This window comes from Bos javanicus, chromosome 13 (genome assembly GCF_032452875.1).
Source record: "Bos javanicus breed banteng chromosome 13, ARS-OSU_banteng_1.0, whole genome shotgun sequence".
In the NCBI taxonomy this organism is placed as follows: domain Eukaryota; kingdom Metazoa; phylum Chordata; class Mammalia; order Artiodactyla; family Bovidae; genus Bos; species Bos javanicus.
This window is the reverse complement of record NC_083880.1, coordinates 63,126,723-63,139,849: the sequence shown is the minus strand read 5'-3', so window position 1 is coordinate 63,139,849 and position 13,127 is coordinate 63,126,723. Positions and strand designations below refer to the sequence as shown.

General features: G+C 46.9%; 1 protein-coding gene across 3 annotated transcripts in view; it reads left to right on the top strand.

Annotated features, from left to right (window-relative positions):
* Nucleotides 1-13,127, top strand: part of PXMP4 (peroxisomal membrane protein 4) — a 34,611-nt gene that overhangs the window by 12,603 nt on the left and 8,881 nt on the right. For 2 of the 3 annotated variants that reach the window (XM_061437305.1, XM_061437304.1), the window contains one exon: nt 3,384-4,437. In XM_061437305.1, the coding sequence (XP_061293289.1) occupies nt 3,384-3,647 (264 nt within the window). In that variant the 3' untranslated portion in view covers nt 3,648-4,437. Of the gene's footprint in view, nt 1-3,383; nt 4,438-13,127 lie in introns of those variants that run through there. The other variant, XR_009740466.1, reaches the window with a different exon arrangement.

Below are 13,127 nucleotides of genomic sequence, written 5' to 3'. Positions count from 1 at the left end.
TTTTTTTTTTTTAATAATTTTTATTGCAGTATTGGGCTTCCCAGGTGGCTCAGTGGTAAAGAATCTGCCTGCCAATTCAGGAAGATGCAGGAGATGTGGGTTTGATCCCTGGGTCAGGAAGGTCCCATGGAGGAGGATGGCATGGCAACCCACTCCAGTATTCTTGCCTGAATACCCCATGGACGGAGGAGCCTGGAGGGCTACAGTCCATAGGGTCGAAAAGAGTTGGACATGACTGAGCACACACACACACATACATACAATTGGAGAATAGTCGATTTACAGTGTTGTGTTAGTTTCTGCAATGCAGCAAAGTGAATCAGGTGTACATGTATATAGATGGTCATTTTAACTGTTTTGTATAGCCTTTCAGAACTTGTCTGTGCTTGTATCAGTGGTCATAGCAGCAGTTTTCCACCAACGAGATCATAGTACGTTTTTCTTTTTTTTCATGTAACCGTGTATCTTAGGGGCCTCTCTTGTCAGTGCCTCATCCTTTATAACGTGAGCAGAGCTCTCTGCTGATGGCATGGACCAGCCTTGATTTCACAGTGTCCTCTGGATGGACGTTTAGGGGCTCTTCAGCGTTTGACCTCACACATCCACTGTAGTCTACATCTTTGTTGAGACACCTTCCTGCACTTGTGTCGGTCTGTTTGTAAGTTCCTAGACGTGGAGTGGAAGAGTCTGTGGATATGAGCATTTTGTATTTTGGGAAAGTTTCCCCAGTTTTTTTTTTTTTTTGATAGAAATTTCACTTGTCTATGAAATTCCAAATTCTAGGAATCCTGGATACACCCATTTCCTTCCCCCTTCCCTCCTTTCCCTGACCCCTGGCAACAGCTGCTCTGATCTCCATTCAAAAATGTTACATGATGGACATACAGATGGCCAACAGGCACAGGAAAAGGAACATGAAAAGATGGTCAGTTTCACTAATTGTTAGAGAAATGGAAATCAGAACTATAGTGAAATGTCACCTCACACCAGTCAGAATGGCCATCATCAAAAAGTCTACAAATAATAAATGCTGGAGAGGGTGTGGAGAAAACGGAATACTCATGTACTGTTGGTGGGAATATAAATTGGTGCAGTCACTGTGGAGAGCAGTATCGAGATTCCTTAAAAAACTAAAACTAGAGTCATCATACAATCCAGCAATCCCAGTCCTAGGCATATATATGGAAAAGACAAAAACTCTTAATTCAAAAAGACATATACCCCAGTGTTCATGGCAGCACTATTTACAAGCATGGAAGCAACCATCGACAGATGAACAGATAAAGATGATGTAGTGTACACACACACACACACACACACACACACACACACACACACACACAGAGGAATATTATTCAACCATAAAAAAGAATGAAATAATGCCATTTGCAGCAACATGGACGAACCTAGAAATTATCATACTAAGTGAAATCGGACAGAAAAAGGCAAATATATCACTTACATGTGGAATCTAGAAAAGATGATACAAATGAACTTATTTATGAAACAGAAATAGACTCACAGACATAGAAAACAAACTTATGGTTACCAAAGTGGGAGGCATAAATTAGGAGTTTGGAATTAACACATACTACTATATATAAAATAGATAAACAATAATTAGTAAGGGAAGTATATTCAATATTTTATACTTTATAATATAAAATTTTTATAATCTGAAAAAGAATATACGTACATATATGTGTGTGTATAGCTTAATCACTTTGCTATGCACCTGAAGCACAACATTGTAAATAACTATACTTCAATTAAAAAAAATATTATGTAAATGGAGTCATTATAGTATGTAATCTTTGAGGGTTGGCTTTTTTCACTCAGCATAATTTCCTGGCAATTCTTTCAAGTTATTGTATCAGCTGTTCATTCCTTTTCACTGCTGAGTAGTGTTCCATGGTATGGATGTACCTATGGAAGGACATCTGGGTTGTTTCTAGCTCTTGGCTATTAGGCATGCAGCTGCTCAGAACCTTCTTGTATATGTATTTGGTGAACTTAAGTTTTCACTTCTGTGATAAATACCTGGAGTGCAATTCCTGGGTCATATGATACATAAAGGGTTTTACGGATGTCTCAGAGATAAAGCATCTGCCTGCAATGTAGGAGACATGGGTTTGATCCCTGGGTTGGGAAGATCCCCTGGAGGAGGAAATGGCTACCCACTCTAGTATTCTTGCCTGGAGAATCTCATGGACAGAGGAGCCTGGTGGGCTACAGTCCAAAGGGTTGTAAAGGGTCAGACACGACTCAGGGTCTGAGCACATACACACGGTACATATATATTTAGTTTTAGAGGAGACTGACGAAGTATTTTCCAGAGTGATTGTCCTATCTTACATTCCTATCAGGAATATATGTGTGATCCAGTTGCTTCACCTTCAAGCTGGCATGTGGTTTGTTACATTTCAGATTTTTGAAATTTTGATAGGTGTGTAGTGCTTATTGTGGTTTTTAAAAAGTTATTTATTTATTTTACTGTTCCAGGTCTTAGCTGTGCCATGCAGGATCTAATTTCCCAACCAGGGATGGAACCTGGGCCCCCTGCATGGGATGATTAGAGTCTTAACCACTGGCTGCCAGGAAGTCCCTCTCATTGTGGTTTTAATTTGCATTTCCCTAATGGCTAATGAAGCTGAACCTTTTTACATGTGTCTATTTTCTTTTTGTGTTAACCTCTTCAGTGAAATATCTGTTTGTGTCTTTTGCCTATTTTCTAACTGGATTGTCTTTTTTTTTTCACTGTTGTGTTTTGAGAGTTTCTAAAAATATTTTCCAGACATGAGTCTTTGTCAGATATGTATTTGTAAATATTTTCTCTCAGTCTGTAGCTTTTCTTTTCAACCTCTTCACATGGACTTTCACAACTGAAAAATTTTGCATTTTGTTGAAATCCAGTTTATTAATTTTTTTTCATTTGTGGGCTGTGTTTTTTGTCATTAAGCTACCTTTTAGTTTTGAGCCATGTAAATATATTCATTGTTCAAAATTTTTAATTAAAAAGAATAATAAAAGACATAAATAGTGGGACTTCCCTGGCAGTCCAGAGGTTTAAACTGGGTGCTTTCATTGCAGGGGATATAGTTTGAATCCCTGGTTGAAGAAATAAGATCCTTTTTGCCATGCAATACTGCTAACAAAAAAAGACATAAACAGTAATGTTCAAATGCCTGCTGCAAACCACTTCAAATCACCTTGCTCATACTCTGCAAAACCCTGATCCAGTGCACAGGCAGCACTCCAGGGTGGGGCGGGGTCGGGGAGGAGAATGGGGGGAAAAGGGGAAGGGATGGGGTGGGGTGGGGTGGGGTGGGTGGAAGGTTCCCAGTGGCTGGGCCCACTTCTAACCCCATCCTTCCCTCCCACAGATCAGCATGTACCTGCTATCCCGCGTCCTATTTGCCCTGTGCCGCCTGGGCGTGGAGAAGGGCTTCATCCCTGAACCCAGGTTGGACCCGTTTCCATGGTTCTCAGGGCTGGTGTGGGGGCTGGTGCTGTGGCTCTTCGAGTACCACCGGCCAACCCTGCAGCCCTCGCTGCAGTCGTCCATGACCTACCTGTACGAGGACAGCAACGTGTGGCACGACCTCTCGGACTTCTTTATCTACAACAAGAGCCAACCCTCCAAGTAACAGGGCCCCCAGGTGCTCAGGAAGGCTCCTGCACCCCAGTCGGGTGACGGAGGTATCCAGCCGCGGTTTGAGATTGGCTCCACCTGCTAACCATCCCAGAGGCTCCTACTTCTTCAAGATCTGGGGTCTCAGACTAACTTTTGTTAGCCCAGGGCTCCATTTGGCAAAATGGAAGCACTGATTATCAGTTCTCATTAGGTACTCTTGAATAGTGAAACGAGCCATCGAATCAGGCTGAGGAGCCTTGGGCACGGTGATGGCTGCTGACTCTTGAGAGACCAGGGAAGGTCACACCCCACCCTGGGCCTCAGGGATCATCGAGCCCAGACGAGGGCACTGAAGTCTCTTTCTGGTGGGTATGTTCTCTGACCATTCTTCTGTAAAAGAGGGCTTCTGGCTGATGGGCAGTGGGTTGCAAAAATGCATTTTTAGACAATACTCAGTTCCTTGCCTTGGGTGTTCTATTGTAGAAGCTCCAGTGTTTCCACTGTCCAACAGAAACACAGTGTGAGACATATGTGACTGAGCTTTTTTTAGCAGCCACAGTTTTTAAAAAGTGGAGGGAATTCCTGGTGGTCCAGTGGTTAGGACTCCGCTGTCACTGCCAAGGGCATGGGTTCTATCCCTGGTTGGGAAGCTAAGATCCCACATGCCACGAGGTATGGCCAAAAAAAAAAAAAAAAAATGTGGGGAGAGAAAGAAGCAGAGATTAACCTTAATTATATCTTTGAACCCAGTATTTCTCAAATGTTATCATTTTAATGTGTATTAAATATAAAAATTAATAAGATATTTTACATTCTATTTTTCTTATACTAAGTCATCAGAATCAGGTGTGTGTTTTACACTTTCAGCATTTTTCAATTTGGACCAGTCACATTTCAAGTGCTCAGCAGCCACATGTGGCTAGTGGCTGCTGTATTGGACAGCACAGATTAGAACGTTCTATCCTCGCAGAAAATTCTAGTGGACAGTGCAGATACAGAGCTGGAGGACCTGGGTTTGAGTCCCCACTGGACTGCTGTGTAACCTTGGGGAAGGTTCTTCTCAGAGGCTCAGTTTCTACTAAAATGAGGATAATCATAGTAATACCTGGTGTCTACATTGGACTTGTGTAACTATGACGGCTGCTTCAGCTACTAATGACATCCACCTGGTGAACTCCTCCTTCCTCCTTCCTGGGTGCTTTGCACATTATTATTTTTAACCCATACAATGACCTTGCAGGTACATATTTTGATCTCCATTTTACAGATGTGGAAACTGAGGATCGGAGAAGTAACTTGCCAAAGGCAATACAACTCGTGTGACAGCCAAACCAGATCTATGCTATTTCAAAGCTCTTTTTTTTTTTTTCAGTGCCTTAAATTTAGAAACCTAAACTATGCTATGCAAAATTAGCTAGTTATTGGGGTGCACACTCAAATGCCTATAGGGGCCTGGGAAGAGGCATAAATGATGATGTTCTGGGTGCTATGCAGTCGGGAGGGACAGGGACCTGGTGAACTGGAGACTTGTGTGTGTGCCAGAACTGATTTTTTTTTTTTAAACCACCAAGCTGAACAAATCAAACACATTGGAGTAGGCATACTTAAATTTCTTTTTATATTTTTAAAATTACTAGTAGAAATATCCACATGAGTCACTGGAGATCTTATTAAAATGCAGATTCTGATTCAGTGGGTTTGGGGTGGGGCCTGAGATTCTGGGTTTCTCACGGCTCCTGGGTGATGGCTGCTGCTGTTCTGAGCTTGAGTAACAAGGTGGTAGGGAATGACAGGGTCCAGCCAGTAGTCCATGTGATGAATGAGGAAGCTATGTCACAGAACTGTTAGGTCATGAAGGTGGGACTGGGTCTGAGTCTAAACGGTGTATTCTCAGGCACGATGTTGTACTGCCAGTTTAGAGAAGGTAGTCTTGAAGTTCCCTTAGTTCACTCTGTGGAGGCTGAATGAGGCCCTGAGGTTGTGGGGAGGGGAGAGGGTAGCGAACAGCAAGTGGGTTTTAAAGCAGATGCTGGAGTGCCCCACCCATATCCTGTCTAACTTACCACTTCAGTGCACACCAGCCATCCTCCTGCCACCCTGAGTCTTTCTGCCTGAGGGCTCTTCCCTTGCTCTCGGCACCTGCTCTGTCAGCCTGCCGCAGACCTGCAGTGCTGGAGATGAATACATCCTGGGAGCAGCTATCAACCAGGGACGGGTGGAGACCCCCACTCCTGCACTCCGATTGCCCCTGGGTGGGATAACTCCCAGGTGCCTGCTCCACGCTGGCTCCAGAGCACCCGGCAAGCCTGAGCTCCGGCCACCCACAGCGGTCACTCACGTGATAACACCTCCTCCCTTGTCTCCTTCCTCGTGCCCCTACCACTGCTTCCCGGGACCACTTCCCACAGAAACTGCTTGCATTCAACATCCTCATCTTGGGGTCTGCTCTTGGGGGAACCCAAACTAAAACTGCCCCCGGTGCAGCGAGTTGAGGGGCAGCAGAGCTTGGTGGTTAAGGCTATCAGCTTTGGAACCCAGAGTGTCTGGGCTCAGTTCTGGCTCCACTGGTTCCTTGTAAGTGACTTAACCATTCAGGGCCTCCGTCTTGTCATCTGTTAAACAGCCATTCTCACGGCACATGCCTTGGAGGGTGGTGTGGAGGATTAAATGATACGACAGCATATAAAGTAAGCACTCGATAAATGCCTGCTGCTGTTTCCAATGTATCTTCCAAATGTAAAAGGAAGCTTGGCCCCAAAGACTACGGACACTCTGCTTTGAACCTGGCCTGCCCCACCCCTCAGCTGAAGGTAAAAGCCTTGGCTGCCTGCCCCCCATTCCTCCCGACGTCCCCCCACTGCCGCTGGGGGTTGGCTGGCTCCCCCACCCACTGTCTCTGCTCTCTAAGAATAGGTTCCCCTCACAGATGGCATCTCTCTGGATCCTGCCAAAGCATCTGGTGCCTCCAACTGCTCACTCCAGGGAGGGAGGTGGTGTGGTCCTCAGGCAGGACTAGAGCCCCGGCTCCTGGGAGGAGTTCCCACTCAGCTCCCTCCTGGCCCAGCCTCCGTGTCTGTAAGACCTGGAAAACTGGGATTGCCAGAGGCCCTTGGCCCACAGTAGGCGCTCCATAAATGCTAGTTCCTGAAATAGCAGTGTTTTAATATGTGTCAACTAAGCACCTGCTACTTTCCTATGAGGTCTCTAACTTGCAAAGCTGTAAACAAAAATTTTTAAGCAATAATGCATACACAATAGTGCAAAATGTAAATGGGTACACAAAGGTATAATAAGGAAGAGTCAAGTTCCCCCTGAACCTCAGCTCCACCTACCCACCGCCTCCCCAGCCAGGGGCACCCCCATCCATTCTAGTGCACCCTTCCTGAGAAATTCTCTGCACAACCACCCATCTCTGTCCTCTAAGAAGCTTTTACATTGCACTGTCATCTCAAGAACTCTTGGACACTCCTTCCTTGTTCTCTGCATGTTTGGTTTCTCTTTGATCAATAATCTGATACAAAAGTGAGTCCTGGAATTCCCTGGCGGTCCAGTAGTTAGGCTTGGTGCTTTCATTGCCAAGGGCACGGGTTCAATCCCTAGTCAGAAACCTAAGATCCTGCAAGCCGTGGGGCGTGACCAAAAAAAAAAGTCAGTGTTAGTATTATTTTTTTTTTTAAAAAGGGAGTCCTTTCTTTGAGGCAGTTCCTGTCCCCCTCAACCCCACCCCCAAGTCCCCAAATATCTCGGGCAGATCAGCATGAAGATGAATCATCCTAGATGTCCTGAGTCTTGTCGTAGATGACACCCAACATGAATGCCCACGGAACTCCAACTGAAAGGGGAAGGACAAAGTTGAAGTGAATTTGGGGCCCTTCTGCTGCTCCTCTCCCAAATTAGAGGTTATTCGGGGAACCCACGTGAGAGTGATGATTCACAAACCCAGGCTCCAAGAAGCTGCCTCCTCGGCTTCTCACGACTGCCGCCTTCCTCACGGCAGGCTCCAGAAAGGATCCTGGAGATGGTGTTTCTGTCCACACTGTTCGCTTCTCCCACTCTCATGAGTGTGTGTTGGGTTTGTGAGAATCAGACTTTAAACCTGACACTCTCCTAAACCAGCACGTTGTGCTGTGTCCACCTCTTGGAACTAATCTGTGACTGCAGGTGGGTTGCTTTCTATGAGGGTATTTATAAAAAATTGTTTTCCTTCCCTTATCTTGTTGCAGATTCATAGGGATAGAGAGGGTCTTTTGCAGTCTTGAAAAGCATTTTGGGTGCGTGCGTGCTGAGTCATGTCCAGCTCTGTGTGACCCTATGGGCTGTAGCCCATCAGGCTTCCCTCTCCATGGGATTCTCTAGGCAAGAATACTGGAGTGGTTTGCCATGCCCTCCTCCAGGGAATCTTCCTGACCCAGGGATTGAACCTGTGGCTCCTGCGTTGCAGGTGGATTTTTTACCACTGAGCCATGGGGAAAGCCCACATCTTGGATGAGAGTGTGTTAAGTTTAACCAGAGGCCTCCTGCAGAACTCACTCTTGGGACTGGAGGCCACAGGGGCCCAGCTAGAGGACAGAGGGAAAGCTGGGCTCCCCTCTGAGTACTGATTTTCAAGAGGGCTTCCTGCTTTCTGTTGCAGGGCTGTGTGTTCATGATTTCATGAACAAGACAGGACCAGGCAGCAGTGAAATGCAGGTCATGAGGTTCCTGTTGGAAGCCTTGCTCTCCTGCTTTTCTGAGCTCTCCCTTCAGCGTCTCATGGGCTGGATGTCAGCTGAGAGAGATCAAAGTCATACGTCATCAGCTCTTTTTTTTTTACCCACGCTCCCCAGCTTGTGGGATCTTAGTTGCCTAACAAGGAGTTGAACCTGGGCCCCCTGCAGTGGAAGTTTAGAGTCCTAACCACTGGACTGCCAGGGAACTCCCTACCTCAGCTCTTTCACGACACTCCTTTTTAGGGTGTCTTTTTTATGTGTGTCATGAACCCTTTTGGCATCTGGTGAAGCCTCTAGACCCTTCTCAAGAATTCTTTTTTTTTTTTTTTAAGAATGCTGTTTTTTAAACCATAAATAGAATTATAAGAGACAATAATTATATTGAATATTGAGATAATAATATTTCTTATATTTGTGACTTAGTAATATTTTTTATGGCTGTGCTGGGTCTTCACTGCTGCTCGGGCTTTTCTCTAGCTGTGGCAAGCGGGGGCTACTCTCTAGGTGCAGCACGCAGGCTTCTCATTGCGGTGGCTTCTCTCGTTGCAGAGCATGGGCTCTACAGTGCGCGGGCTTCAGTAGTTGCGGCGCCCAGACTCTCGAGCACAGGCTCAATAATTGTGGCACAATAGCTTAGTTGCTCTGAGGCATGTGGGATCTTCCCAGGTCAGGGCTCCAACTTGTATCTCCTGCACTGGCAGGTAGACTCTTTACTACTGAAAGAGTACAGGGCACCAGGGAAGCCCTGTGTGTTCTTTTTTAAACACATCAGATTAAAAGATGGAGTGGCAGGTCCAAAGCTACCAGGATGTCACAGGTGTCATAAGCATGAACAGTATCTTAGGATCCCTGGGGCAGCTGTGATAAGGAACTAGCTGTGATTTCTCTTGGTGATAAAGTCCCAAGTTGCTGCTAATTGGCCTCTGGATTGTTGCCTACATTTAAAATGGAAGGAAATGTTACATTTCAGTTAGAGACTAGTGAAAATATAGGTGTAATTTTTTTCCTGTCCAAGTTCATGGAACTTGGGTTCATGCATCACAGTTTCAGAACTGCTTGAGGGTGGCTGAAAAGCTATGACAAACTTAGACAACGTATTAAAAAGCAGAGACATCACTTTGCCGACAAAGGTCCGTATAGGCAAAGCTATGGTTTTTCCAGTGGTCATGTATGGGTGTGAGAACTGGACCATAAAGAAAACTGAGCGCTGAAGAATTGATGCTTTCAAACTGTAGTGCTGGAGAAGACTCTTGAGACTCCCTTAGACTTCAAGGAGATCAAACCAGTCAATCCTAAAGGGAATCAACTCTGAATATTCATTGGAAAGACTGATGCTGAAGTTTCAATACTTTGCCACCTGATGCGAAAAGCTGACTCATTGGAAAAGACCCTGGTGCTGGGAAAGATTGAGGACAAGAGAAGAAGGGGGTGACAGAGGATAAGATGGTTGGATAGCATCACCGACTCAATGGACATGAATCTGAGCGAACTCTGGGAGATAGTGAATAACAGGGAAGCCTGGCATGCTGCAGTCCATGGGGTCACAAAGACTTGGATACAACTTAGCAACTGAACAACAACAATCAATATTGGCTGAGTTCTTGCTAGGTACTATGTACCTGGTGATATGGGAGGCTAGGGTTTAGCAATGAAAAAACCAGTTCCTGCTCACCTGGGGTTTACCAGCCAGGGAGGGAAGACTAACGAATATACAGTTCAGTGGTAGGTGCCAGGAACGCAGTGCAGTAGAGAGCAGCAAGGTCTGTTTTCCAGGGAAGGCCTCTCTGAGGAGGTGTTGTTCGCTCTGGGATCAAGCCATGCTGAGAGGTAGAGGAAGGCTGTTCCTGGCATAGGAGCTGCAAAGTGCGCAGGCCCTAAGGAGGGAACAGCTGACAGCATTCCAGGGCCTGCAGGAGGTCTGTGAGACTGGGACAGAGTGGCAGGTGGGGGCTTCCTGGAGTGTCGGAGATGGAGTCCCAGAGGCTGGCTGGGCCCATCAGGCCGGCTTTGTGGGCCAGAGTGAGGGGTTTGGGTTTTCTTCTCAGTTTGACAGGCAGCCTTTGGCAGGTTTAATCAGGAGAGTGATGTGGCTGTGATGTGATTTACATTTTGGAAAGATCCTTCTAGCTATGTGTGGGGAACAGAACGTAGAGAGCCAGGCTGGCACCAGGATCCAGTGAGGAGGCCAGGCAGGGGTCCCAGTGAGAGACCATGGCAGCCTGGATCAGGGTGGGGCCTTGGGGTGGAGAGAAGTGGGCAGATCTGGGGTATCATTTGCAAAGTGGCTCAGTGGCCCGGGACTTTCTGGAGGTGGGGATGAGAGAGACGGGTATAGCAAATGACCCCCCCACCCCCGCCCAGCTGAGAAACAGACCTGGGCCTTGCCGCCTCCCCTCGCCTCTTCAGCCCCCTGCAGCCCTCCACGGCCCCTCTGGGGCCAGCCACCCGCCCACGGGCCGCTGGCATGCGAGCTTCGCAGCTGGCCTTGATTGTTGTCACTCCCCAGGGAGTCATGGGAACACACTCCCCCTGCCCCCTGCGCCCCCCTCTTCCCAGACAGGGCCAGGCCCTAACAATGCCCCTCAGCCAGCCAGTGGCCTGGACACAATGCCCCTGTTTCGGTTCATTGCCAGCTCCAGGAGGCCTGCTGGGTTTCCTGGCCTGTTTGGCATATATATAACTCTGGCTTCCAGCAGGGATTTTTTTTTTTGTTGTTCAAAAAAAAAAAAAGAAAGAGGAGAGGGAGGGAGAATATCTCAGGCTCCTCCTTTCTGAATATCTTAATATATTATGAAAAGCCTTTCTCTTCTCTTCGTGAGCTCTCGCTACTCCCCTCCCTGACCGCATTTGCCATGTGCTGTCAACCCCGGGACCAAATGCAGGTCAGCAGGTGTCAGAAAAGAAAACGAGCAAAATGAGAGAAAAGCGACTCGCTCCACCGTGGCCGGCCTCAAATGTGCTGGGGAGGCTGGAGGTGATGAGAACAATGAGGCCTCTGACGGGGCAGGCCCCGGGGCCCGTGCTTTTCAGCCACCTTGTCTCCAACTTCCAAGACACCCTCCAAAATGAGGCACAACGTTTTATCTTGAGCCCCTAGGAAGGAGAAGAGCTGCTGACTAAAAATGGGCATGCCATTGATTGTATGCTGCACCTCACTTTCAGAGCTGTTAAATACGAAAAAAGAAAGTTTGAGAGAGGACTTCCCTGGCGGTCCAGTGGTTAAGACTCTGTGCTTCTACTGCAGGAGGCACGGGTTCAATCCTTGGTCAGGAAACTAAGATTCCCACCTTCCCCCTGGTGCAGCCAAAAAAAATATTAATCAATTTTTAGAAAATGGTCTGAGAATCAGTGGAATATAGGATTGTCTCATCTACACACTTTATTGCTGTCCAAGTGTGTTTTTCTCCTTGTCTCTGAGCCTAATAAAATTTGGGAAGCAGTGCATGGATTGCTGCTTGAAAACTCGTTCTGCAGCCTAACAAGAAGTTTTTTTCTTTTCTCATTTGGAAAAATTAGGAGGAGATGTAGGCAAGCTGCTCCCATAATTCAGCCTTCATTCTTAGTAACTGCTGACATTTATTGAGGGCTCTCTACGTGCCAACTACTGCCCTAAGCGCTTTCATAACTCAGTTAATGTCCCAGCAGGCCTATAAAGTGAACACTGTGATCGTTATTATTACCATCCCCATTTTACAGGTGAGAAAACAGAGCCCTTCTGCTTTGAGGGCTCCCCAGCCCCTCACTGCAGCACTGGTCAGGGCAGGCATGGCCACCCTGTCAGGTTTTCTTCCTTCTGCTTGGAAAAGCATAATCCCACTGCAGAGGCTGGCGTGATACAGAGAAAGGAAGAGGCACTGGGTGGGCCTTGGAGAGGAGAGGGGGTCCCCAGAGCTGGAGCTCATGGAATAATGGGGGTGCAAGGGAAGGGAGGCTCACTTATGGACTAGAAGCCTAGCCACTTCCACTGACCTTGGACCCTCCGGCTGGACATTTGGACTGGCTGATGACCAAAGACTGAGCCAAGGCCACATAGTCAGGCAACTGCTGGCTGGCACGAAGCCCCATGAACACCCACTCCCCTTCCCTTCCACATCCACGTCTTCCGCAAAGAGGAGCTGTGCTGGTGCTCTAGTAATGTTCCTAAGAGTAGTTAACATTTATTGGATGCTTACTCAGTGCTGGGCACAGGCATTAGGGATTGCAAACTCAGAGTGGCAGGGCAAATAAGGTCATCATGAGAGGCAAGCCAGGCAGGGACACTGGTTGCCTGGAGGGCCAAGGCTCTGGCTAAATGGGGGACAGCACTTGCTCAGTACCCTGATGGCCTACCTGGCATTGCCAGATATTACTTTTTTTTAAAGCCAAACATTTGGGCGTTCCCTTGTAATCGAATGGTTAGGATTCCAGGTGTCAGGGAATTAACATCCTGCAAGCCATGCAACACAGCCAAAAATTTTTAAAAATCCAAATATTTAAAATTTTCTATGCTGCTGCTGCTGCTAAGTCGCTTCAATCGTGTCCGACTCTGTGCGACCCCATAGACGGCAGCTCAACAGGCTCCCCCATCCCCGGGATTCTCCAGGCAAGAACACTGGAGTGGGTTGCCATTTCCTTCTCCAATACAAGAAAGTGAAAAGTGAAAATTTTCTATAGCATGTCCCAATTTAAAATTTGTTTTAAAAACTAATTCATAATTCAGGGGAAGAATACCCTGAGCAAATTAAATCCGGCCTGCGGGCCAGTTTGCAAACTCTGCTTGTCTTGTTTTCTCATTGAACCCGGAC